The sequence below is a fragment of the Cnephaeus nilssonii genome, assembly GCF_951640355.1.
Source record: "Cnephaeus nilssonii genome assembly, chromosome: 21".
Classification (NCBI taxonomy): Eukaryota; Metazoa; Chordata; class Mammalia; order Chiroptera; family Vespertilionidae; genus Cnephaeus; species Cnephaeus nilssonii.
The window spans coordinates 43,334,878-43,360,885 of NC_137092.1; the positions used below are offsets into that span (position 1 = coordinate 43,334,878).

The following is a 26,008-nucleotide window of genomic DNA, read 5'->3' on the forward strand; positions in this document are numbered from 1 at the left end:
GGGCACCGCCCAGCCGCCCGCAGGTGCACCGAGCAGCGCGAGGAGCCGAGGCCGGCCCCCGGGGCTGGCGCGGAGCCCGGGCGCCCCTGAAAGGGCGGTGCCGCTGAGGCTGGACGGCAGCCAAGTCACCTCAATCCACCCCCCAGGGAGGTCCCCCAGGGACACGGTCCTCGGGGTCCGCCTGCTTACAGTCTGTCGCCACGAGAAGTCACAGGGCCATCATGAAGACCCTAAGGTCTCCCCGGGCACCCGCCGGCCCACTGGGCCTCCCCTGTCAGAATCAGCGCCTGTGATGGAGGTACCTGCACTGAGAGCCCGCCCCTCCGACCAAGGCCTTTTGCACCCGCACACTGAGCACAGAGCAAGCATCAGACAGTCAATCAAATACAAAGGCACGCACACCTATCGCCACTGACCCCGCAGTGGCCTGAGGAGAAACCTTCGGCGGCAGAACACCCAGAAATTAGGGAGGCACTTCCGCTTCACTCACGGCTCACGGGTCCTCCCGAGTCTCACTCCCTTTCTCTGCAGAAAGACGGATGGGGCTCAATCTGCAGATGCGAACCTGCCCATCAAGGAAAGCTTCGTCTGTGAGGCCCGCGTGCGTCCTGAGAAGCAGCGTCACTTTTAAACCCCTGGTCCCTGAGCAGAGCCTTGGCGACCCGGGCGTGTGCAGGTGCTGGGCGCACGCACGGAGCCCACGTGGCACGGCCTCGGAGCTGACCGTGGAGTCCGGGCCAAGACGGTGGACTAGACCACCTCGCGAAGGCCCTCCGCCGGCTCGGTGAGAGGGGAGCTCTGATGGCCACCGCCCGCCCGGACAGCGTGGCACCGGCGCAGCCCAGAGAGCGGCACACCAGCCGGCCGCCCTCCGGCTCTCGGGAGGGGGCGCCGCCTGAGAAGCAGAGCGGGAGGGGGACCTCTGCCCGGCGGAGCGCGGCTGCAGAGCAGTGAGTGCCCACGATTCTGCTGGAGAAATAAAAACTCACTCAACACCCATCTGTTACCAAGCAGCATGGCCTGGAAGGAAGGAAGACCTGGGTTCGAATCCTGCCGAGACCCTGGACCAGACCTGCAGCAAGAGACCTGCCGCCTCCAGGCTGCTGCCCTCAGCGCCGCCGCCAGCAGCCGCGTGCAGCCCGGGCCAGGCCTCCTGGGCGCAGCAGGGGCTGCTCTGTGCTGCAGGCCACGATGGCGAGAAGGCAGACAGGTCTGCCAGCGTCTTCCTAGAACACCTCCCCCGGCGCGGTGCAGCCGGCAAGGAGCGGCTCTATTCAGCCCAGGGAACGTGTGGAGCACGCTCGTTACTGGGGTGATTTGCAATGTCTGTGGGAAGCACACGTCAAACCACAGGCAGCGCCTGCGTGGTCCTCCGTCCAGCTGCGTCACGCGGCCCCTGGGCCCGCGGGTCCTGAGGGGGAGACGGAGCTGCAGGGGCGGAGCGGGGCCGGGCGGTGCCCTGGCCGCTAGGAGCGGCTGGGTGCATTGCTTTCAGGGCAGTGAGTGTCTGCTCTGGGCCAATGACGGAGCAGGTGGATGACAGCGCCTCCCCACCCCGCGCCCAGGCCGCGTGAGGGCCAGCAGGGGTGCGTCCGGCGGGAAAGGACTGTGCACTTTGCCCGGGGAGCAGAGCTGGGGACAGCCCAGAGGGCGTGTCTGAGCTGCGCCGGCCGGACAAACAGAAGCAGACGTGGGAAGAGAGGCCACGCAGGCAGGAGGCGGGCGCGGGAGGGCATGTGTGTGCTTGCGGCAGGGACGGGGCCTGAGCAGGTGGGGTCTGTGCTGCGGGCCGTGAGCAACAAGGACGCCTGAAAACAAGGGCCCATGGCTGGAGCCCGCGGCCTCGGGGCGGGGAGGCGGCCCGGGAAACAGCTATCGCGCCATCACGGCCGCGGCAGGGCGCGGAGAAAGGCCGGACCGCAGAGGGCGATGGTCAGGTGACCGCTCCTGCGGAGCTTCATGCAGCCAGCGCGCTGCAGAACGGGGACAGCACAGACAAAGGCCCGGCGGGGGACCCGCCACCGCGTGAGATGACGAGAACATTCACAAAAGCCGGCACTTTCAGCTCCTTCCACTCTGGCGAGCCCTGCGCAGAGGGAAGGGAAAAAGCAAGCCGGTCACCAGGCCAAACAGGAGTCGCCTGAGACTGGGAAAGAACCCACGGCCTCATCAGAACCCACCCGTCCGTGACTCAGCAGCCAGCGCACGGACCAGCTGACAGGAAGCCCCGGCCGCCCTGGCTCCGGAGCCCCACTCTCCCGTGTCACCGATTCCTCCCGAGAACACAGGAGGTGAGAGCTGAAGGCAGAGCACAACTTTCCCCGCACAGCTCGATGCCGCGTTCATCTGCTAAGGCACCTGGCAAACAGCAGGAGTCAGTCTCTACGTTGTAAATAAAGAGAAAAGAGAAAGAATAAAAAGATAATGGGAAACGGAAAATCTACCCCTTTTAAAGACAGGAGATTACAAATAACTTCAGTTTGGAACATAAACACTTTCTGAGGAGTTTTCATTCAGGGATATTGGGTAATGAAGAAGATGGTCAATATTTAAGATAACATTGAATATTCTTTTCTGGTATGGCGAACTTCTTGTAAGTATGTACAAGGAGTGAATATTGCATGGTTAGAAGGAAATCAAAGAACAGATAGTTGAGTGGACTGGACTAACAAGTCAACTGAGTGTGTCCCAAAAGACCATGAACGATAAGAGCCCAGAACACCAGATGCCATGGAAATAAAGTGTGGGTGAAGCCCGCTGCAGCCGGCGGGGAGCGAGGGCCCCCCGGCGGACCCACCCATCACTGCTCTCCCTCCGAGCGACCTGAAGCACTAGCTCCCCTGGGGCCCGGCTGCCTCCTCTGGCTGCTCCCACGGGGAGATGACCTGCTCCGAGGTTTTCTTAAAAAGGAACCGCGTGCGGGTCCAGCTACAGCATCTCCATCTCCCCAAATGCCGCTGACGGCGAGTTACCAGCCAGCTCCTCAGGGACTTGTCACATCAGACAAGTGGCTCTCAGCTGGGGTCCTAGGACCCCGGGAACCTCCGCCCAGGCCCACGGGCCCTGAGGCGACCTGTAAGGGCCTGTTCATGCGCAGCTTGTGGAGGAGAGAGCCAAAGCTCGCGCTGGGTTTCCTGGGTCCACGACTCAAAAGAACGTAGCATCGCTCAGCAAGAGCTCTGGCTGGTCCCAATGATCACCCCCCCCCCCCAGCTTAACCCCGCTCCCCTGCACGGCCCTGGACACGCAGCAACGCTCAGCACCCACGGAGCAAACGGGAAAACATCCATCGGCTAACACATCTACGCAAGACGCGCGGTCATTCGTAGGTAGGGCTCTGCCTGCACGGGCTAACCACGCACGCGGAGCGCACGCTGTCGTAACTGAAAGTCAAAGGCGCTGAGCGACGTCTAGCCGTCCTCCGGACAAACACTGAGAAGGACCGCGGGATGGGCGGGGCCCAGAAGGCACGAGAAAGGTGCCCCGGCTGGTGTGGGGAAAGAAAGCAGAGGCGAGAAAGGGACACGTGGCCCGTCGGTCCTCGGGTGGCGAGAGGCCCTGGTTGCTAAGGCCCGTGTTCACACACACACACGCACACACACACGTGTGCCCCACAGGCAGCCTTCCCTGCACAGAACCTTCCGGAAGGGCTGGAAGGATGCCCCCAGGCCCCTCAGGAGGACAGGCCCTCGCACTGCAGCCTCCAAGGTGAGTTCAGGCACCAGCCCCTTCTAGTCCAGGCGCTCCAGGGCCCACACAGGCCTGAGCGGCCAGGAGGAGGGGCCAGCACCCTGGCGAGGGCAGCAGGGGCCCCCGACATCCCCTCCAGCGGAAAGGACGGCACGGGCCGGAGTCCTACCCCCTGACAGAGGAAGAGCAGTCACGGTGCGTTTCCCGGCGAGAACTCATCCGTTAACACGAGTCGCTACCCAGGAGCGGGCACCACATCAGACACAGGCGGCAGCGGCAGCCCACGCGCATCTAGTCCGCGCCCACACCCACCAGATCACAGGGCACGTGGGACCTGCGGGATCCAGGGCCGGCGATGCAGACAGCAAAATGCAGCACAGGAGCTCCCGGCCCGGGAGGCGCAGGCCAGCGCTTCCGGACCCTGGATTCCGCCCTCGAACTGGAAGTGCTGTCCACGGGCGCCCCCCCGCCGCTCCCTGGGGCCGTGGCGCAGACCCATCTTCACACGAGGGCCCGGACCTGAAAAATGAACCGGTGTCCCTTTGACCCAGACACTGGGACAAAGTCTGCCCCTTGTCCCAAAGCGGCACACCTGCTCCCCTCCAAGCCCGCAGGACGACCCGCTCACGGCAAGCTGTGGGAAGGAAGGGTCTGGGGAAAGGTCCTGTTACAGGGATGCTGGGGGCGGGGGCCTCTGACCGGCCCCCGAGACTGTGTCCCTCGGACGGCCTGTCCTCCCTGCCCACGGTCCAGGTGCCACCTCTGAATCTATCATATTAAACTACCAAACATCTGAGCCTCGTGCAACGTCAAAAGAAAGACAGAGATGGCCTCGAAGTGTCCAAGGATCTGCCAGGGCTCCTGGCGCGGGCAGGCCCGGGATGGCCGCAGCTCTGCTCAGACGCTCAGGGGCCTTCGTGAAGCCGCCGTCCGTCAGCGAGACTGGCTGGGGGGCCCGCAGGCGTGGCTGGGCCGGTGCGCCGGGCTCTCACCGGCTCGGGCTGCAGGGAAGAACGGATGAGCAGGAGGCCGTGTGTGACCCTGCACGCACAGCCAGCCTTTCGCTGCAGCAGAGTCTGCGAAACCAACAGCCCAGCGAGGTCAGAGTCCAAGGAGCTGTGAGCAGGCGAAGAGGCTCAGGGACCATCCACGTCCGGGATGCCACTAGGGCCACGCCCAGCCACGCCCACGTTCGCAGCTTCTGCTCTCAGTGAGGACCACGCTCCGGCTGGGTGGAGGCTGGGAGGCTGCAGACGGACAGCAGGCACGTTAGCAGCTGAGCTGCAGAGGGAACCTCCGCAGAACCAAGTCCCGAGAGACCCCGGGCGGCCAGCTCCACTGCCCAGTGCAGGCGGCGGCTTCGCATCAGGAGGATGCAGTGTCTCCTCCACGCGGCGGCGTGCGGCGCAAGGGAGACCAGGCCCACGCAGACCTGCGCCCTCACCACCAGCACGCCGGCCAGCACCTGGGGCCCAGGGAACCCCGCCTGGCGCCGCCCACACCTGCACCCAGGACCTTGCAGGCCACTGTCCTGCCCAAGGTCACAGCCCTGAAGCTCAGCCTGGCGCCGGGCTTGCCCTCGAGCTCAGGGAGTGCTCACCCTGGCAACGAGACCGGCTCCCAGCCCTCTCCCCATCTCGGCACATCCCCGGGAGTGCCTGCTCCGAGGGGCCGGCACCAGGGGGGGCTCTGGAGTCCAGGGACACCACCTTCCCCCAGCCAAGGGAGGGCGTGACCCTGAGTCTGGTCCCAGCGGCCCTGTCTGTGCGTGGAGACAAAAATAACTCTCAAACAAAGGGCCTGAGACCACACCGTCATTAACGCGGCTGAGAAGCTGCAAAAGCCAACAGCGGGTGTGAGGGCGGCCAGACAAGAAAGCCGCCCAGACAGTGGCCTCTGGCCTCAAGGAGCCACTTTCCCGAGGCAGCACGCTCCCGTGGCCTCCCTGTGACCCACGGCCCAGGCCCCTCGGGTGGGCGGGGGGTGGGGGCAGTGGGAGCCTCCTGCACTGTGCCTTCTCCTCAGGAGGCCTTGCCTACATTTAGGGTCCACAATGCACAGCATTGAGTGTGTTCAGCCCCGGGCCGGGCGGTGACTCGGCGTGCAGCCAGCACAGCTGCCGAGCTCGCACAGGGCAGTCGTGAGCAGGTCCAGGTGGACACGCCTGGTTTCAGAACCCTTTCCTGGCCTCGCAATGCAAACCCCCGAGAGGGAGGGCGAGGGAGGGCGCTCCATGGGGGTGTTGGGATGTGTAACGGCCACAGGCCAGAGGTGCGGGGCGTCCACCTGCATGGGGACCGTTGCCCCAGGGAAGCCAGAGCGCCCACCACACGTGCGTGGTGGCGCCCGGAGCCCTCAGTCCTGTGGACGCTCTCTCCGCCTGGAGGACGGAGTGTCTTCGATGTTTGTCTCGGCTATATTTCTTCTTCACTTTAAAACTTTCCCTACTTTTCAGGCATTTATTAGGTTTATTTTTCCTATATTTCTTCTAGTTTAGTTTTTACTTCTAAAATAATTTCTTTAGAGTCTTTCCTGAATTCTGTTACTCTGTTTCAGAATTTCCATAATCCTAATTTCCTCTTTCATGTCTTACACCATTTTAAATATTTTGGCTCATTTACGAACTGTTACATTGTATCTGTGGCCGGTCTGTCTGGGACATGTTTCTGGCCACCCGCCGCCCGGGAGGGGATTCTGCTTCTGTCCTCGTTCTCATGGAAACGCCAGTGGAGTCGACCTTGATGTTTGTTCTCAATTCTTATGGGGACTTGTTTCCCTGAGTTTTTAAAAGGACGCATTGCCACCTTCCCCATTCCCCGTTGTTTTCATCTAAATTAGGAACACGGGCCGTGCCCTCTGCCCCTTGAACCTGAACCGGCTCTTCCTGCTGGCTCTCCGGCTGCATTAGGGCTCCGGTCCGAGCCCGTCGGGGAGAGCTCTCAGGGCCGGGGCAGCCCGTCTCTCGTGGCCCCTGCTCCCCGCGCTCCCTGGGACCTGTAGTCTCTGGCTCTCCTCCTGCAGGTCCGCGCTGAGCCCGATGTGTCTCCATGGGAACGGCAGCCGCTGGTGCTGGGGTCCCAGCTGCGTGGGGCTTGTGCGGGTGTCTGGTCACCAAATCCTGTCAGGTGCTGTCCATGCGTTTTTAATTTTTTATAGGAATTGCCACAGATCCAATAATTATACTGCTGCCATTTTTCTAGAGTTTGGGTATCATTTTATTTTCACTGAAATAGGGCAAATTGATGACAGACTTTTCAGAACGTTCTTTTTATTCCCACGGAGCAGGAAAAGGTGTCCATATTTGAGAGCAGAAGACAGTAATGAGTTAAGTTCTGCTTTTGTGCAGTTACATGCGAGCAACATCCTGGAGCGGCTAAGGGAGGAAGACAGTGCCTCCTCCGCATGCCCACGCGTGAGGCAGGCGCCGCTGTCCGCCCGCTCCGGGCCAGCAGTGTGGGCGTCAGCAGCTGGGAGGAGGCTCCCGGGGTGGGCTGGTCTGCAGGAGCCATGGAGAATGTTCCCTGAGGTTCAGGCTCTGGCAGCTCCGCCCTCCTCCCTCCTCCCGCGGAGACCACGGCACGAGCCGAAGGGGCTCGCCCCGGGCGGCTGTGGCCCGCAGAGGGTGGGCTGGCGGAGCCACCTGTCCTGCGCGTCCGGCCGCGCTCCAGGCTCTGGGGTGGCCTCCCTGGGAGTACCGAGCCACAGGCCGTCCGGAGGTGAGGGTGGCCGCGTGCCCACCGGCGCAGGCAATGCTTCCCGCCTTCCCCCTCCAGAGGCGAGTCAGCCCTCAGCGTGTGCCTCGAGGGCCAGTGATGACAACGCCACGCTGCTGGAAGGAGGAAACGAGGAGGCACTAAAGGCATCGCCATGGCACCTGACACCCCGGCCCCGAGGACGGCCGCGCTGACAGCCTGCGGCTGGGCTCCCGGAGCCACAGGCGCCCACGAGCAGCCCCTGCGGGCCGCGGCGGAGCGGCAGAAAATACAGCTCAGCCGCCGAGGGCCGGCTCCGAGCCAGGCGCACAGACGCTGAGAGATACACCAACGGCTCGAGGGGGAAGAGCCAGCGTGGGGAGATGGGGTAGGAACTGGATGGGCTGAGCCTCCGGAGACAGGGTGGGCTCGGCGTGGGGGCTGGGTCCACGACCGCAGCCGCCTCAGGCCGCTCGCTGTCAGGGAAGGAAAATTAACCCACACCATGGCAACCGGCAGCATCTTGGGGAGAGCTGGCCGGGAGGCAGAGGCATCGAACACCACATTCCGAGCCCCGGGAGGCTCTCCCCGGCAGAGGCCCAGCAGGGGGGTGAGGACAGTCGCTGCCAGGAGGCCGGGGAGCGTGGACGGAGAGCCCAGGGACGCAGAGGAAGTGCTGCCCAGGCGCCCACGTGACCGACCGGCCGCGGCCCAGCACGTGGTGGCAGTGCCAGGACCCCGCTGGCGTGCCCATGCCAGGCGACTCCCCAGCAGAGGCTGGGCCGAGGCAGGGACTCCCTGGTCTTATGGCCCATGGCGCCCACTCAGCCCTTTTCTCACCTCACAGCGTGCCTCATTCTCACCCCTTTAGCTAAACAGACCTTAACTTGCTCAGTTTCATCAGCCTAATAACATGCGTCCTACACGCGGAGGCAGAGGGAGCTCTCAGACTGCTCCCCGCGGGGCATCAGGACTCGGGTGGAAAGGGCACAACGATGCACAGCCCGGACAGACCCGGGGCGCAGCCCCCCGCCCCGCCCCCGGCCCAGCCCCAGACGCCGAGGAGCGGGTGGCGCCTAACGCCGCGTCTGTGGCTGCGGCAGCTCCCTCTCGCGTTCCTGGGAGAGCAGACTAGTCCGCGGCTTTCTGCTCTGTGCTCCCACAGCGCCCAGAGCACGCGTGGGCCGCCTCGGCCCCCTCCAGGCCCTCTCCACGCAGCGTCGCCGTCCGGCTCAGGGCCCGCCCGGGACGGGAGCCCTGTGCATACGTGTCATTTAATGGCTATCTGAAACACACCTGTGCACACACACAGTAAGTTTATGTCCTGCCTTGGACACACGTGTCTCCCACTGCCCCCGGAAGCCGTCCCCCTCTCCAGCCCGGTCCGTGGAGCCTCGTGGGGGACGGGCCTTCCTCCCGCGTCACTTCTCCTGCGGCTCTGATCCCCCCGACGCTGAGTAACCACACCCCATGCACCCCCTCTCCCACCACAGCCAGCAGCAGCCTTTCCGCCCGCACGCCCCTCCCCCTCCCGGCTCGGCCCCTGGCGTGCGCCCCGAGAAGCCCGCGCCCCCAGAAGCCTGTGCCCGCAGGCAGCTGAGAGGGGAGCACGGCCGCCCCAGGGGAGATGGCGGCTCTGGCCCCGCCGGTCCCAGCCCCTCCCGGGAGTGGGCTCGCAGTGGCCTTGGACCCTCCTTTCTCCCGGGCTGTGCCACCCTCAGTGAGGTGGCGGGAGACGAAAGTCTAAAAACGCCCGCACAACGCCCCGCACGTAGCTGATGCTCAGCACGTAATGTAGCCACATCTCCCAGCTCGCCGCCTCCCGCCCGCACAGGAGCCGCATCGGGGCAGCGGTGAGAGGAGACTCCGGGGCACGCGGGCAGGGGTGCGGGCAGCGCCGTGGCCGCTGAGGGAGCCCGGGGTGCGGTCCTGAGGCCGCCCGCTCTGCCCAGCGACACCGGCTCGCTGGCCCTGTTCCCACCCGAGCCCCTCACGCTGCTCCTTGAGTTGAGGTTTTTTGTTTGTTTTTTTACAGTTGGAAAAACACAGCTAATGTTTTTCACTTTTATTTTATTTTTTAAATTTATTTTATTTTTCCCATCACCGTTTATTTATGCCCTCTAATGCCCTCTTCCACCCACCCCCTCCCCCCATCACCACACTGTTGTTCAGGCCCAGGAGTTCTCTCTTTTCTTTCCTGTTTTGCTCAATCCCTTCACACCCCCCCAACACCTCCCTCCCCGCCCAACATACTCCCACGCCCTCCCCCACCAGAGCTGTCCGCCTGCTCTCTGAGTCGGCTGGTGGTTCAGCTTGTCCATTAGATTCCACACGAGTGAGGTCATGTGATACTTGTCCTTCTCTCACGGACTTATTCACTTAGCAGAATGCTCTCCAGGTCCCTCCCGTTGCCTCAAGTGGTACATTTTCTTCTTTTTTACAGCTGCACAGTATTCCCTGCTGTAAACGGACCACAGCATTTTCATCCGCTCGTCGACTGGGCTGCTTCCAGATCTTGACTATTGTACACTGCGCTGCTAGGAACATGGGTGCATGCATTCTTTTGAATTAGCGTTTTGGATTTCTTCAGGTAAATTCTCAGAAATGGAATCACTGGGTCATAATAAAGCAATGCGTGAACACCGTCTGCAGAAGATGGAGCAGACACGCTTCTCCCCATTCCTCCTGGCGGCAGCTACCAGAACCTCCAGGCCCTGTGTACAGAACACGCGTAAGACGGACAGACGGAGAGGAGGCGGCAGACACCAGGGACGCCAGCACCCAAGGGACAGCATGGTCCTTGAGTTCCCGGGTTTTCTCCAGACCCCAGGCTGATTGCTGGAGAAGCCACGACCCAGAGACACCAGCAGACACACACACACACACACACACACACACACACACACACGTCTCCAGAAAAGCCTGCTTCTTCCCGCCGAAGGCCGGGGAAGGGCGGTCTCGCCGGGCAGAAAACTCACAAATGGCAGTTCTCACTTCAGCCAAAGCCAGAGAAAGCAACGTGTCCCGCCCGGCCCTGGGCAGCCAGCTCCACCAGACGCTGCCCTCGCCAGGCGGTGGGGGTCCCCCCTCCTTCCTGGGGAGTCTCAGCAGGCTGAGGGGGCGGGAGCAGCCTCCCTCCCTGGCACAGGCGTCCGCCTCCTGGCGGTGGCAGAGGCGGCCCGGCAGCGAGGCAGAGCCCACATGAGCCACAGGACACACGCCTGCCCCCCGAGAGGGGTCAGCTGAGGCCACAAACCATCCAGACCCCCCCGGCCCGCCCGGCTCACTGGGAGGCTCTACCTAGGACAGAGACTTAATTAAGATCCAGTCTCCCAACACAGCACCCAAACGGTGAAAGCACCCACCCTTCCAGGAACAGGAGAACGCCCCCTGAACGAGAAAGGACACCCACACGCCGTGAGCGACAGCGTGAGCGCCGCCAGGCCTCTAAAGCCGCCTTCACGAAACACAGCACCAGACGCAGCCCAACCCAAGCCCTGCGCCCGCCCGCCACGGCTCTCAAACCCGGGCCAGAGCCCGCGTCCCGTGGCCGGCTGGGGGGGGGGGGGCCTCAGTGCCCAGGGCTCTGACGGACCCGGTGCAAGAGCAGCGGCTCCGCCGATCACAGAAGTTGTGGGGACCCCTCATCTGAGGGCGCTGCAAGGTTCTTGGCTGCAGGAGGAAACGGCTGCGTTAAGGACCTTGAAGCAAAAGGTAGTTCCCATCGTAGTTAAAAATGAAAGTTTCATATTTAGACCTGGGTGCCAAGAGCATGGGGTGCGACGGCTGCCGAGCCTAGGGCAGGCCAGGCGCAGGCCCGGAGCGGCGGGAATGGAGCACATGAGTCTCGTGTGCGTGCGGGGAAGGCAGGCGGCGAGTGAACACCCTGTCCCTCAGCCCGTGGAGACAGTCACCCTCCTTCGGTCAGAAAAGAAAATGCTCCCCTGTGCGCGCCGCTTCCCATCCAGAGACCCCGTCAGCCAGGGAAGGGCTACGCTCGGAACGAAGGTGGACTCCGGAGGAGGACTCTGAGCCAGGGGCTGGGAGGCCAGGAGGGGGCCTGGGGATGGGGGTGCATGGGCAGGAGGGGTGGGCGGGAGCCAGCCAGGAACAGCCCCGTTAGGAAGCAGCGTCTCTCCCGCCCAGTCCCTGCTGCCGAATCCAATGCCTCATCCCCACATCCAGAGCCCGGCGAGGTGGCCCGGCGCGATGCAGCCGGCTGCTGCTCCCCTTAGAACAGGAGGCAGAGCCTGGGTCCACCGCCTTGAATAGACCGTTTGCCCATCCCACACCACCTAGAAAGATGGGCCTCAGTCTCCTCCTCTGCAAAATGGGCGACGCCTCCTCATGGCCACTGCAAGGTGAAATCGCTAACACGCGGAGAGTGCCGGCTCTCAAAGGCACTGCCCAGCTGTTCCTGTGAGTGCCCGCCTGTCCGGCCGTAAATGTGCCAGTCACCCCGCCGTCCCAGGCAGCAGCTTCCCATCCGGGAGGCTCAGAGCGGAGCCCTCACTCACAGCCGTCGGGAGGGCGCCTTTCTCAGGAGAGCTTGGCACGGTGCCTGGAGCGCAGCGAGAGCTTTCTAAGCGCCGGCCGGCAGTGTTAGTGCTCTGCGGCGTGGACGGCACCGGCAGGCCTGGGGGCCCCGCGGCCTGGAGGGGCTGGTAGTCCAGACCAGAGACAGCGCACAGGCAGAGCCCGCTGGGAGGAGCAGCAGACCAGGTGAGTCTGCAAGCAGACAGCCTGCCTCCAGGGCGCGCACTGAGCACAGGGTGCCCTGGGGGCCAGGGCCCCTTCCTGCCGCCCCGCCCCGCCCCGCGGTGGGAGCTCAGGTCTCATCAGTCTCCAGGCAGATGGTGTCCACAGCCCTGGAAGCACCGCAGCTTCCGGAGCCCACGGGCGGCAGCACGGTCCCGCGTTCTCCCGGCGGGACGGGCTGCGAGGGGGACGCAGCAGGAAGCACTGGTCCCTCCCGGGGGGGTGGTGTGGTGGAGGGGTTCCCTGGGGCGCAGGGCTGGCTGCCAGGGCCCTGGCACGTGGTGCTGAGAGCCAGCTGCTGCCCTGCTTAGGAGACACGATGCTGATATAAAAACTGAAAGGGAAACGCAGGCGTCACAAGTCTTCATTAATCCCACGACACAAGACTCCTTCTGCCTAAAGAAACATTTGCCTGAGAAGTCCAGAGGAAGAGGGTGCAGAGCGACAACGCACGTGCTTACGATGCCGGGTGGTTAACCCTGACGGGACTGGAGGGCTGGGGCAAACGGGACGGGCACACCAGACGCCCGTCAACCCCCTATTCCGTCCCAAGGAGGCTGACAGCTATTTTAGGCCCACAAAGTAGTCACGCTGTCTGATTTGCAACTTTAGGAATCGGAGTAATTCTACGGCTAGATCTTTAACCAGGCGTGTAACGTGGGCCTCTGACTCATAAGGAGCAGAGCGTCATGGCTCCAGGATGGAAACGTAGACCGCGATTCGCGGTACTAACAACAATGATGTGCGCAGCCGGCTCTGGCCAGGCCCTGTGCTGGGTACTCACACGCGTGATTCGCTCGCCGCTGCGGTGGTAACAGGCGTGTCCTCTCTGTACACGTGGGATGCTAATGAGGGTGTAAGTCACTCGCCAAGGCCACACAGCAAATGAGGACAGTGGGTTTGAACCCAGACACAGTTTAGCTCCCGGATCCATGCTATGCTGTGCTGTCAACCATATTCATGCCATAACAACTATAACACAGCAAATTAAAAGACATGAAGCTATAAATTAGGGGTGAAAGGTGTCAATTTGTTAATGAGAACACAACAGATTAAAAATAAGTTTTTACTAGTAAATGGCAATTATCTACTCCTGAAATTGGCCACGTGTTCCATAACCAAAGGTTCTAACTGCATTGCACAGCCAACACTGGGATTCCATTTAATTCAGGAAGAATGCTTCCTGGCTCTGCCTGGGGAAGTAGGTAGCATTCAGGTGGGAGCGGGTGCCTCCTGGATCCCAGGGGAGTCCCTCAGGCCCCTGGGTCCGGAACAGCGCAGGCCTAAAGCCAGGGAAGCGCAGGGAGGAGCCTGGGGCTGAGGCACCTCCCACTCGGCAACACGGGAGGGCCCTGGCAGTCCTTGTAGGGAGACTCTTGAAAGTTACACTCATTCATTCATTCATTCATTCATTCACATTTCCTATATGCAAGAACAGCACTAGCACCACAGAAGAGAGGGGGCAAAGTGACAGGGACCCTGACGTGACAATGGGGGTGAAATCAGACGGGCAAGCAGCTCTAAGCCATAGCAGGTCTGTCAGTCCCTTCGACACAGAGGAGGGACTAGAGACATCACCTCCTCGTGACATGTGGACGGCCTGAGACGGCAGCGGGAGATGGCGGGAGGGGGACGCTGAGCACTCCTTTGGCCTGAAGCGCAGGTGGTGAGGGGGGTGTTCGAACAGAGACCTGAATCCCACACTCAGAATTTGGATCTTCCAGTGTTTTGAGTAGGAGAATAACAAGTCTATTTCAGGAAAATTAACAGGAAAAGTGTACACGATCAAGTGGAGGCCTTCAGCAGGTCCCCAGCAGTGTGACGGCCCCTCAGTGGCTGTGGGTGCTTTCAGACTGTCCACTGTGGGCGATGCCTCCCGCCGCCGACACCTGCTCTCTCAGGCTCCGGCCACCTGGACCCGATGGGAGGTCACCCTCAGAGCTGAGGCAGGGCCTCCCGGGACGCAGGAACCAGAGGGCAGAGCATGAACTCGGTGGCGCAGTGTGACCTAAAGCCAGCTTCGCGCTACGCTCACCCACGTGCGCTCTCGCAGAGGGAGCCTGACTCTCCCGTCAAGAAGCAAGAAGTGGTCCCCTTCTCCGGCCCTGGGACCCGAGCTGGCCGACGGCCTGCTGTGGCCCACAGGACCCTGGGTCGCCTGGAGGTCATCACTGCTCCAAACACCCCTCCGAAAGCAGCTGCCGGTGAGGGGCACCATGCTGTGAGGAACCCAAGGGCCCAGGGGCAAGGGCGGCACGTGGACCAGCCGGGGCGGCCGGGCCCTCCAGCCCAGCCCTGCCGCAGCTGAACGCGGCCCGCCGATGACCCCGCCAGGGTGCCCCGCCCCACCGGAATTCCCGACCACGAGTCACCGGCAAATGGAACAGATGCCGTGGGAGCCACTGGGTCTGGGGGCCGCTTGCTGAGCAGCAGCAGGGAGCAGCCCGCCTGAGTGCAGGGAGCCAGGAGGAGCCCTGCCCTGTTCCGATGCGGCGATGTGACCTTGTGCCCAGGACCGACCCTCGGACCTCACCTTCCTCCCTGCACAACGAGGAGGTTGTGCGAGGTGAGCTAAGGTGCTTTCCAGGCCGACAACCTGCACCCTGCGGCCTGTCCCCTGCGTGCGGGGTGCCCGTGCGGGCTGGCCGTGAGCGCTGAGTGCCGAGGGCCAGAGGACCAGGCCGGGGCAGAGTGCTGCCGTGTGAGGAGCACCCCCGGCCACGCGGGAGGAGCACAGGGCTCGCAAGAGCTCGCCAAGCACCAGCTGTGACCACCACCTCCGCAGCAGGTCTGTGGCTCCAGCCACGTCCCTCTTTCCCACCCCCATGTTTTCATCTAAAAAAGGCAGATACCAGGAATAGTCCTGTTTCCACTGACGGACACTCTTCCGTGTGAAAGTCCGTGCAGACCCCAGCCCACTCCGGACGGAGGCACGGCTGCTGCTGACACTCTGCTGAGCCTGGTGGTGGCCGTTGGGTGTCCTCACCGAGGTGAGCGGGGGCTGATGGCATGGCCACCAGGACGGGGCCTGGGAGAGGCAGAGGCAGGCACCGAGGGCCACCCTCCCCCCCCCACCCATCCCCACCCCCCCCCCCCCGTCAGCGAGCCCAGGCAGCGTCCCTCAGGGGCAGCTCCCAGCCCAGCACTCAGTACCCGACGCCCCGCTGCAGGGAGCCGTGTTCAGCCGGCCCAGCCCATCTCAGCGAGCCATGGGCGGGGAGTCCAAAGTCAAAGCTCCAGGTTTTGATCCCGGTGTGGCTGTGCACGTGGGGGAAGCACGCCGAGCCCGCAGCCTGGTTTACAGGACAAGAGGACCCCACGCCAGGGAAGCAGCGAGGGCTGCGTGAAGTTCTGCAGGAAAAGCACCTGGGATTCTGCTTCATTAAGCACGGGGTTCAGTGACCTGCGCAGAACCTGACCCCATGCCCTTCACCCGGCCACGGCCTCCATCCCCGCGGAGCCTGGAAGCCAGCGGCACCCGGAAGCCAGCGGCACCCGCCAGTCACGCCTCCGCTTGCTCCTGCCAGCCTGCCAGCCCTGGGGGAAGGGCCTGGCACGCTCACCAAGGGTACCTGGCCTGGCAGCAGCGACGCATTTCCATTTTACAGCTTGTGCTTTTCCAAAGCAAGCGAGGCTTTTAACCCTGGAGTCGGGGTGACTGTGGTTCCGCAGACGCCCTGGGGAGGGGTGGGAACAGCCAGGGCACGTGGCACACAGCAGCTTCTGCTGGGGTCTGGGCTGACACGGTTTGAATACGCAGGTGGCCAGGACCAAGGATTGAAGCTGGGAATTAGGACCCAGCCCTCAAAGTCAGCCTGTCCTTCCCCCTCCACCCCATCCTGTGGAGGCAGCTATGTCCCCTGCCTGGTCTGTGTGGGAGCCCAGCCCTGACCCCCCTGATGGAGCTCCACTGGGAGGGAGCCCAGGAAGTCGCCACAGGAACTACATCACACCCCCAGACACCCCCAGAAAAGACGCCAGGGGAGGGAGGGCAAGGCCCAACAAGTTGGAGGCAAGCCTCAAGCCCAGTGCTTCCCAGTCTGGTCTCAGCCACCTGCACCACATCGCGTGGTGTGCTCATTAACACCCACAATCCTGGGCCCCCCCAAGATTCATCAAATTAGAATTGGGGGTGCCAAGAAACAGACCTTCATCTGGTGATTCTTACGCATGTTAGGTTTTGAGATCAAATGCAGAGACTGCGAGAAAAGAACAAAAAGGCTTAAAAACATTTTAAATTTTATCTCTCTTCTTACCCTCCTTCTTGCAAAATGGAGCGCTAGTGAACCAAACAAGACAAAGCCCAGTTCCCAGCGTACGTACGTCCAAGGAGATTAAGTCACTAAGACAGTGCTGGAAACTCGGACTTTAAAATGTAAAACACCTGCTCACCAAAGCAACAGGCCCGACAAAAATTACCCCAAACATCCCTCCGACCGAACAGACCTACTCTGCGAGAAGCAAGGTGAGGCCGTGGCTGCAGCCCTCTGGCCCAGCCCCACGGGGATGCGGCTCTGCCTTCCACGCAGGGCTTCAGGTCGGGCCGGGGTCCCTGCAACAGCCACGACCTTGGGGGAAGGTTACTCAGGGGCAAAACGAGGCAGATTCCCAATCCACAGGCCTCCAAGGGACTCAGCATAGCTGCCTGCACAGGCCAGAGCTGCTCTCAGAGTCTCTCCAGCGGAAGGAGGCAGCCACCTGACGGTCTGACCCTCCACCTGCATCGGCACATCCTGAGGGGCACAGGGGCGCACATGGACACCAGCTGTCCAGGGAGGTGCTCCCAGGTGAGGGCAAAGGAACCCCAGCTGTGATTCAGGAACCGGACTCCTCGTTGAGAAGCACGTCCTGGCGGGCCAGGCTGGGGCGGGCCGGGGTGGGGCATTCACAGCTCAGGGGCCAGAACTGAGGCTCCCAGCCGCCCCTCCCCACGGGCAGGTTGGGGCTCTGGCCCAGCCTGGGATTTCTAGTCAGCCCCTGACTTCACCAGCGCGGGTCCCTGCCAGCTGCTGAAACTTCACATTGTGCCACAAAACTAGCAAACGGTGTTCCCCTGCCCCCTTCAACGCTGGCCCTTCAAAGCGTCAGCAAACCAGGCGTCTGGGAAGTGGCTGAGAGCTGGGCCTGGGCGCCTAACCTGCCATTCGCAGGCAAGATCGTCCTCCGTGCAGAGTCGGCAGCCCCTCTGAAGACCTTCCTGAAAGCCCCTCTCCCCGGGATCCGGCAGGTAAATAACACCAGAGCGTCCCCAACCCAGGGCAGGACCAGGGCCCAGCTGTGCTCAGCCACCAGGGTGCCTCCTCAGGATGAGGGTCGGGGAAGTAACTTCATCAGTTATGGGCCAGTGAGGACAGGGGTCTGCAGGGGGGAGGGGGAGGGCGGGGGTCTGCAGGGGGGAGGGGGGCAGGGGTGTGCAGGGGGAGGGGGAGGGGGAGGGAAAGGAAGGGGGAGGAAGAGGGGTAGGAAGGGGGAGGGGAAGGGGTGGGGAGGGGAGGGCGGGGCCTGCAGAGGGGAGGGGGAGGGTGGGGGTCTGCAGGGCGGGGGGAGCAATACTGCTCAAACTTTGCGGGTGCTCCACAATCCTGGGCAGGAGCCGCGGATTCCAGAGGGAGGGGCCCCCTCCAGAGAGAGGCCCCGGCAGCCCCCAGGTCCAGGCTGGCCCAGGGTCCGTCGGTCGGCCCCGCCCCGGCGGCCCCCGCCTCACCTTGGCCTCGAAGCAGATGCCGTGCTGGAAGGCGTCCTCGTTGTGCAGGGGGATCCGCAGGTCGTGCCCGTCGTCCACAAGGTTGTACTTGGTCTTGCTGGGCATGGTGCCCGCGGGAGCTGCGGACCGCGCAGGGGCGGCTGGGCGCGGGACCCGCGCGGCCCCGGGCGGGCTGGGCCGCAGTTCCTGCCGCGAGGAGGCCGGGCGGGAGCGGGCGGGCGGCGGGCGGGCGGCCGGGACCGGGAAGAAAAGGCCAAAGGCGGCGGCGGCAGCGGCGGCGAGAGCGCCTGTCACGGAGACGCCGGCTCAGCGCGGGCCGCTCCTCCTCCGGCCGCCGTGGCCCCGCCCCGCGCCGAGGCCCCGCCCACCTCCGCGAAGCCACGCCCCGCGCGTCCGCGGAGCAGGAGCGCCCCCTGCGGCCGGACCCGGGACTCCCCCGCTGGGCGCGGGCGCCGGGCACAGGCTGGCCGGCCTTTGTTTCCCAGATTGCAGGAGCCTTGGGGTCGGTTGTGGAGTTCGCTGTCGGTGTCGCAGTGATGGAGGCGGTATTTACCGTTTTGTTCCTGTTTTACCGGGAAGGCCCAGTGCTATCCAGACGTTAACTCGGAGGCCCGCTCTGGGGACCAAACTGTCCTGTGAGCAGCGCTGTGGGCGCGGACGGGGCCGTGGGAACGCTCCAGCCTTCGCAATGGGCCACGGGGCCCACAGCCTTTCCCTCCCGGGGACACCCTGTGGCCGGCCCTTCAGCGGCCTGCAGAGGGCTGGGCGCCGTCCGCCTGTGGTGCGCGGCCCGTTCACCTCCCTCCGGTGCGGGGACTTGTTCCACGGAAGACGGGAACGAAGGGCCGAGGAGGGTTAGGACCAATATCCCGTATCTGTCAGCAGCCCCGGGCACAGGGCCGGTCGCTGTCCTTGCCATGGCTCAGTGGTGCCACCCCGAAGTCACCGAGAAGCCATCACCCCAGCCCCACTGAGGCCACTGGTCAGCTCCCCCGGGAGCTCCGCGCCTGAAACGGCCTCTGGGGCCCGGGACCCGCCCGGCCAGGCAGCCCGCAAACCGCAATCCGGCTGCGGGTGGAGCAGTCCCGGGAAGCTCCAGAGAAACGCCTCCAGAAGGCACGTCTTCCCACGCGTTCCCGTGATAAACGTGTGTGAAAACGCACTCCTGCCATAATCATATTTCTCATCCCGTCCTTCCCTGTAAATTGCCGACTCCCTCTTTACTGACATCACCGGTCAAGGGGCAGCGTCTTCTGGGGTGTCCCCTTCAATAAAAGCAAGCGGGGGCTGGGCAGATGGGCCACACGCGTCGTGCTGCACAGTTTTATTATATTCCTGAATATTAGCAGGAGCCAAACATAATTTGCGCGGAGGAAATGCACCCTAGCCTTTTTATAAATACAGAACAGGAGCTAATCAGGCACCGTTGACTCTTCGAATGTCAAAGGGGCTTTAATGTGCATCACAAGACGCCCTCCAAAACCTGGGCCCGGGCACCCAGCAGCTGAGAGGCAACAAACACCCCGAGTAGCTGCTTCGTTTACCGCTCACCCGCCCTCCTGAACCCAAAGTGTCCTCTGACTCCAAACAGCCTTTTTCTGGACCAACGTGGGTCCCCCTGGACTGGATTGCCACGACTTCTGATCTAAAGCTGTGTTACACAGTTTGCAGACCAGACACAAACAGCTGAGCCCCCAACGCATTTCAGGGTCTCATACAGAGACTACGACGTAGTAGACACCCAGTAACTAGCAATGGAATCGAATGATAATAATAGCTGATAGTCACTGTGGTTCTCTGTGTTCTTAGCATCTTACAAGTATCATCTCAATTCGTATTCACAATAACCCTAAGGTTAGCTCCATTCTTTTTTACATTGTTTTTAATCCTTACCCAAGGCTATGTTTTTACTGATTTTTAGAGAGAGAGGAAGAGAGAGTTTAGAAACATCGATGTGAGAGAGAAACATCAATCAGCTTCCTCCATGTGCACCCTGACTGGGGAGCAAACCCACAATCTAGGTAAGTGCCCGACTGCAATCAAACCCCAAACCACTGAGCCATTGGCCAGGGCAGGCGAGCCCGTTGTTTTAAGAAACTGAGGCCCAGGGGCATTCCATAACTTGCCCAGGGTCACACACTTGGGGAGCGAAATGAACCGGAATTCGAACCCAGCTCTGCCTAGAGGGGCTGCCCGAGGCCCAGGGTGCCGAGAGGCTTCTGGCTGCGGCCGCGGTGCACCGCGGACTCCCGGAGGTGTGATCCAGGCGCGGGCTGCCGCTGAGCTACGGTCATGCCACGTCAACTGGACGGAACCTTCCCGAGGAGACGCTGCTCTCTGCTGGGCCTCCGTCCCCTGCGATAGCCTCTGTGTTGTAAACTTGGTGTCACACGATTTTAATTTGATTAAAATGGGTTAATCTGCCAAAGCATACCATACTTCCTGTGCTAAATTTTATTAAAACTTTGTGTTAAATTCAAAAACATCCTAAATCGCAGGAGGTGACATCTGGGAATTGGTCAGAACGGCCCAGGCGCAGAACGCCCCTCTGCCGGGAACAATGGGCATGCGGAGTCATTTCCTCCCAGCAGTGATGCCAACCTTGTTTTTGCACCTTTAAATGTAATTGATAATTTCACCCAAAGCATTTTCAAATTTATAAAAAACAAATCAAGTTTTATTTCTTTTTTTAAATATGTCTTTATTGATTTCAGAGTGAGAAGGGAGAGAACATTGGTCAGCGCCCCCTGCACGCCCCCACTGGGGATCGAACCCACAACTCAGGCATGTGCCGGACCAGGAACCCAACCGGGACCTCCTGGTTCTTGGGACGATGCTCAACCAACTGAGCTACACTGGCCAGGCAAGTTTTATTTCTTAAAGCAAATGACAAGTATATATATCATTTTCCATATCCTCTTGTATTTTAAACTTTGTATAATACAAATTTTATTTGAAGTTGACGTTTGGTTAAAATATAAATTGCCAAAGCACACAATACTTCCTATGTTAAATTTTGTTAAAATTTTAAAAAATCCTAAATGACAGAACATGGCAACTGGATGTTCCTCAGTCGTCCTCTAACCCAGCGCCTTCATTATAAAGACAGAAACAGGGAACCCAGAGCAGCTCAGTCATTTCCTGGTCGTTCTGGGCTGGAGCTCCTCACTCGGAATCTCGGCGTCACACAGCGATGAGCTATGGATTCCCCCACAGCTCGCTGTACTCTGAGCCGTGTTTGGAGCTGAGGGAATGAATTCGCCTTTTACCATAGAACCCTGCTTTGCTGGCCCAGCTCTTCCTGTGCAGGCTCTCTGGACCACAGGAGGCAGCTCCGACCAGGTCCCCACTTCACAGACGCGGACCTGAGACGGGAGGTTTCAGAGCAGCCAGCCAGAGGGACCCGCCAGGAGCAGGACCAACAAAGAACGAAGAGTACGTCAGCTTGTTGGTCCCCCTCAGACACACGCACGAAAGAACTCACAAAATCTTTGTGTAAACAGTAGTTTTAATTGTTAACAAGCTGTAATGATTTCCTCCCGTTAGATAAAACATAGCCCCAAAACTTCAAATTTTTATCTCATGGCAGCATTTATACCTGAGTTACAGAGAGTGAGAGTCATGAGCCCATTTTAAAAGGTGGCAACAAAACTATTAAGTGATTTCTCTGCAAAAATAGGCAGGTAGACGATAGATAGATAGATGATAGATAGATAGATAGATAGATAGATAGATAGATAGATGAACAACAGACTAACAGATAATCATAGGCAGGTAGGTGGATAGATAGACAGGTAGAGAGAGTACCCCCTGTCACTAAAGGCCTCTAGTCAGCATTTGTTTGATCATGGAGTTTTATTACATGCGAAATAATTTGGGATAAATAATAAATAATTTAGTCCTCCCCATAAGAAAGATTGCTGTAAAAGGTATTACAGATTCTGACGCTCATGCTGACCTACATGCTTTTTCATATATCGATTGAAAGATAGATAGATAGATAGATAGATAGATAGATAGAAAGAATGATAGGTAGGTAGATGATAGACAGACAATGGACAGACAAACAAGGGCATGGGTGGATGGGTGGGTGGATGGATAGATAAGTAGATAGATAGATAGATAGATGATAGATAGATAGATAGATAGATAGATGATAGATAGATAGATAGATAGATAGATAGATAGATAGATTATAGATAGATGATAGATAGATAGATGATAGATAGATAGATAGATGATAGAATGATAGAAAGATGTTAGATGGATAGAGAGACGGGGTGGATGGGTAAGTAGATAGGTAAATAGACAGATGATAGATAGAATGATAGATGATAGATATATGGACAGACAGACAGATAAATAGGTGGGCGGGTGGATGTATAGGTAGATAGCTGATAGATAGATGATTGATAGGCAGAATTTTATTAAAATTTAATTTCAATAAAGAACACAGTAGCAGGAGGGCAGAAGATGTGGAGACAGGGTCTGTAGAGACACGAAGCTACACAGGGTTGGGGGCAGGATGGAGGGTCCTGGGCACAGGCGGTGCCGGGCCAGCAGCCGAGGACAGTGGACAACTACACGGCGAGATGTCTGCCCTGCGTGGGAGGCGTGTCTGCCCTGCGTGGGAGATGTCTGCCCTGCGAGGGAGGCGTGTCTGCCCTGCGTGGGAGGCGTGTCTGCCCTGCGAGGGAGGCGTGTCTGCCCTGCGTGGGAGGCGTGTCTGCCCTGCGTGGGAGATGTCTGCCCTGCGAGGGAGGCGTGTCTGCCCTGCGTGGGAGGCGTGTCTGCCCTGCGTGGGAGGCGTGTCTGCCCTGCGTGGGAGGCGTGTCTGCCCTGCGAGGGAGGCGTGTCTGCCCTGCGTGGGAGGCGTGTCTGCCCTGCGAGGGAGGCGTTGTGTCTGCCCTGCGAGGGAGGCGTGTCTGCCCTGCGTGGGAGATGTCTGCCCTGCGAGGGAGGCGTGTCTGCCCTGCGAGGGAGGCGTTGTGTCTGCCCTGCGTGGGAGATGTCTGCCCTGCGTGGGAGATGTCTGCCCTGCGTGGGAGGCGTGTCTGCCCTGCGAGGGAGGCGTGTCTGCCCTGCGAGGGAGGCGTGTCTGCCCTGCGTGGGAGGCGTGTCTGCCCTGCGAGGGAGGCGTGTCTGCCCTGCGAGGGAGGCGTTGTGTCTGCCCTGCGTGGGAGGCGTGTCTGCCCTGCGTGGGAGGCGTGTCTGCCCTGCGAGGGAGGCGTGTCTGCCCTGCGTGGGAGGCGTGTCTGCCCTGCGTGGGAGATGTCTGCCCTGCGTGGGAGGCGTGTCTGCCCTGCGAGGGAGGCGTTGTGTCTGCCCTGCGTGGGAGATGTCTGCCCTGCGTGGGAGGCGTTGTGTCTGCCCTGCGTGGGAGATGTCTGCCCTGCGTGGGAGGCGTGTCTGCCCTGCGTGGGAGGCGTTGTGTCTGCCCTGCGTGGGAGATGTCTGCCCTGCGAGGGAGGCGTGTCTGCCCTGCGTGGGAGGCGTTGTGTCTGCCCTGCGTGGGAGATGTCTGCCCTGCGTGGGAGGCGTGTCTGCCCTGCGTGGGAGGCGTGTCTGCCCTGCGAGGGAGGCGTGTCTGCCCTGCGTGGGAGGCGTGTCTGCCCTGCATGGGAGGCGTGTCTGCCCTGCGAGGGAGGCGTGTCTGCCCTGCGTGGGAGATGTCTGCCCTGCGTGGGAGGCGTGTCTGCCCTGCGAGGGAGGCGTGTCTGCCCTGCGTGGGAGGCGTGTCTGCCCTGCGTGGGAGGCGTGTCTGCCCTGCGAGGGAGGCGTGTCTGCCCTGCGTGGGAGATGTCTGCCCTGCGAGGGAGGCGTGTCTGCCCTGCGTGGGAGGCGTGTCTGCCCTGCGTGGGAGATGTCTGCCCTGCGAGGGAGGCGTGTCTGCCCTGCGTGGGAGGCGTGTCTGCCCTGCGTGGGAGGCGTTGTGTCTGCCCTGCGAGGGAGGCGTGTCTGCCCTGCGTGGGAGGCGTGTCTGCCCTGCGTGGGAGGCGTGTCTGCCCTGCGAGGGAGGCGTGTCTGCCCTGCGTGGGAGATGTCTGCCCTGCGTGGGAGGCGTGTCTGCCCTGCGTGGGAGGCGTGTCTGCCCTGCGAGGGAGATGTCTGCCCTGCGAGGGAGGCGTGTCTGCCCTGCGTGGGAGGCGTTGTGTCTGCCCTGCGTGGGAGATGTCTGCCCTGCGTGGGAGGCGTGTCTGCCCTGCGTGGGAGGCGTGTCTGCCCTGCGAGGGAGGCGTGTCTGCCCTGCGTGGGAGGCGTGTCTGCCCTGCATGGGAGGCGTGTCTGCCCTGCGAGGGAGGCGTGTCTGCCCTGCGTGGGAGATGTCTGCCCTGCGAGGGAGGCGTGTCTGCCCTGCGAGGGAGGCGTGTCTGCCCTGCGTGGGAGATGTCTGCCCTGCGAGGGAGGCGTGTCTGCCCTGCGAGGGAGGCGTGTCTGCCCTGCGTGGGAGATGTCTGCCCTGCGAGGGAGGCGTGTCTGCCCTGCGAGGGAGGCGTGTCTGCCCTGCGTGGGAGATGTCTGCCCTGCGAGGGAGGCGTGTCTGCCCTGCGTGGGAGATGTCTGCCCTGCGAGGGAGGCGTGTCTGCCCTGCGAGGGAGGCGTGTCTGCCCTGCGTGGGAGATGTCTGCCCTGCGAGGGAGGCGTGTCTGCCCTGCGTGGGAGGCGTGTCTGCCCTGCGAGGGAGGCGTTTGGAGGATGACTCGGTGCTGATTCAGGAAGATTACCCACCCCCCCATCCTGAATAAACAGAAAAGGAGAACAACATACGTCCGATTATTTAAGTGACAATGAAAACTGTCGCTCTGAAGCGGACGAGCTCCCGCAGGAGGAGAGGACAGCTCAGCCCCGACTGCGCTGTCTGTCCCACAAGCACTGGTGACGGGGACCGGCAGCCCAGCGGCTGTCCATGGTCCCAGGGCCCGCCGCCGCGCTCTCTCCCTGCTCCCCCTCCCACCCCCCCACCCCCCGCCTGGGCCCTCTCCTGGGTGAGGCACACGGTCAGGGCCCTTCGGGGCTCGGAGAGCTGTGAGGAACCTCCTTGCCGAGCTGATGTCAGGCCCCTCGCTTTACGCCTCCACACTTAGATCTCTGTTCGGAAATCTGGGACTGTTCCCATTTCCTGTCTATTTAAAACCCAGAGTGAGCGTGGCGGTCGGAGCCGAGCTCCTCTGCTCAGCTAGATCTCTCCGTCACGGAGGGGCTGAAGGCGGAGGCTGTGGGAAGACTGGGACGCGGGGAAACGCACTCTAAGTACCTGTTTCCTTTTCAGACCTCTCCTTGGAGACAGAACGCTTTGTAGCTGCTCTAAAGGAACGCTTTCCGCAGAGCCTCCTCTAGAGTGAGTGCTTAGAAAGAAACAAGACCGAAAACCACAGATGTGCGCGCCGCTGTGTTTGGGTCCGATGCTCCCGCCCAGGTCCTGGGTCGCCCACTCGGGCTGTATGAGTTCCGGGAGCGGAGTTCCAGTTACCCAGACTCCAATCAGCTAACAGATCCTCTCGAGGCTCTGACCTTGACCTCTGAACCCACGGGAGGGGCACAAATGTCATTTAAGAGTGACAAGCATTTCAGGATGACAAGCAGAGTAAGCCGGCCTCCCCACACCAGCGCCCCGAGGTTTCCATCATGAGCAGCTGCGTCTCCCCCTGAAAAGGTCTTGCCGCCTCTCGTCTAACTCCCTCGGCACCAGCTGGCCCCGCTCCGTGCCACTCGGAGCGCCTTTCCGGAAGGTGCCGGGCCCAGGAGCGCACCTCTCTCCCGCAGGCCGAGGCGGGCTCCGAGGCCCGCCCCACACACAGGAGCACCGACCTGCAGCCCAGTTAGACCCAGAACCAGAGTCTCCCGCCGGGGCCGGTGGGGATGCCGCCGTCTCACAGCCAGACGGAGGGGGGTGGAGGGGTTGCTAACCAAACCTGCTGTCCGTCCCAACGTGCTGGCCTGTCACTGCCGAGCTCCGGGGTCCAGTCCTGGGCTTCCCCCTGGCCTGTCCCTCTGGGGGCCGGGGCATCGTCCCCAGCACTGACTAGTGTGCACCCACCACACACTCCAGGAACGTCCTTCAACACCAGCTAGTTGTCCCGCCGGCCGGATGTCCTGCTCGGGGGGAAGCGATCATGGATGGAGGGTTTGCCAACGAGAACGCGGAGTCTGATGGAGTCTATTG

At 61.5% G+C, this 26,008-nt stretch overlaps 1 protein-coding gene across 4 annotated transcripts in view; it reads right to left on the minus strand.

Moving 5' to 3' along the window:
• The window catches only part of NOS1AP (nitric oxide synthase 1 adaptor protein), a 126,709-nt gene extending 108,545 nt beyond the window's left edge, over positions 1-18,164 (minus strand). For all 4 annotated transcript variants that reach the window (XM_079761978.1, XM_079761977.1, XM_079761976.1 and 1 more), the window contains exon 1: positions 17,845-18,164. In XM_079761978.1, coding sequence (XP_079618104.1) covers positions 17,845-17,949 — 105 coding nt within the window. In that variant the 5' untranslated portion in view covers positions 17,950-18,164. The remainder of the gene's footprint in view (positions 1-17,844) is intronic.
• Between the last annotated feature and the right edge of the window lie 7,844 nt (positions 18,165-26,008).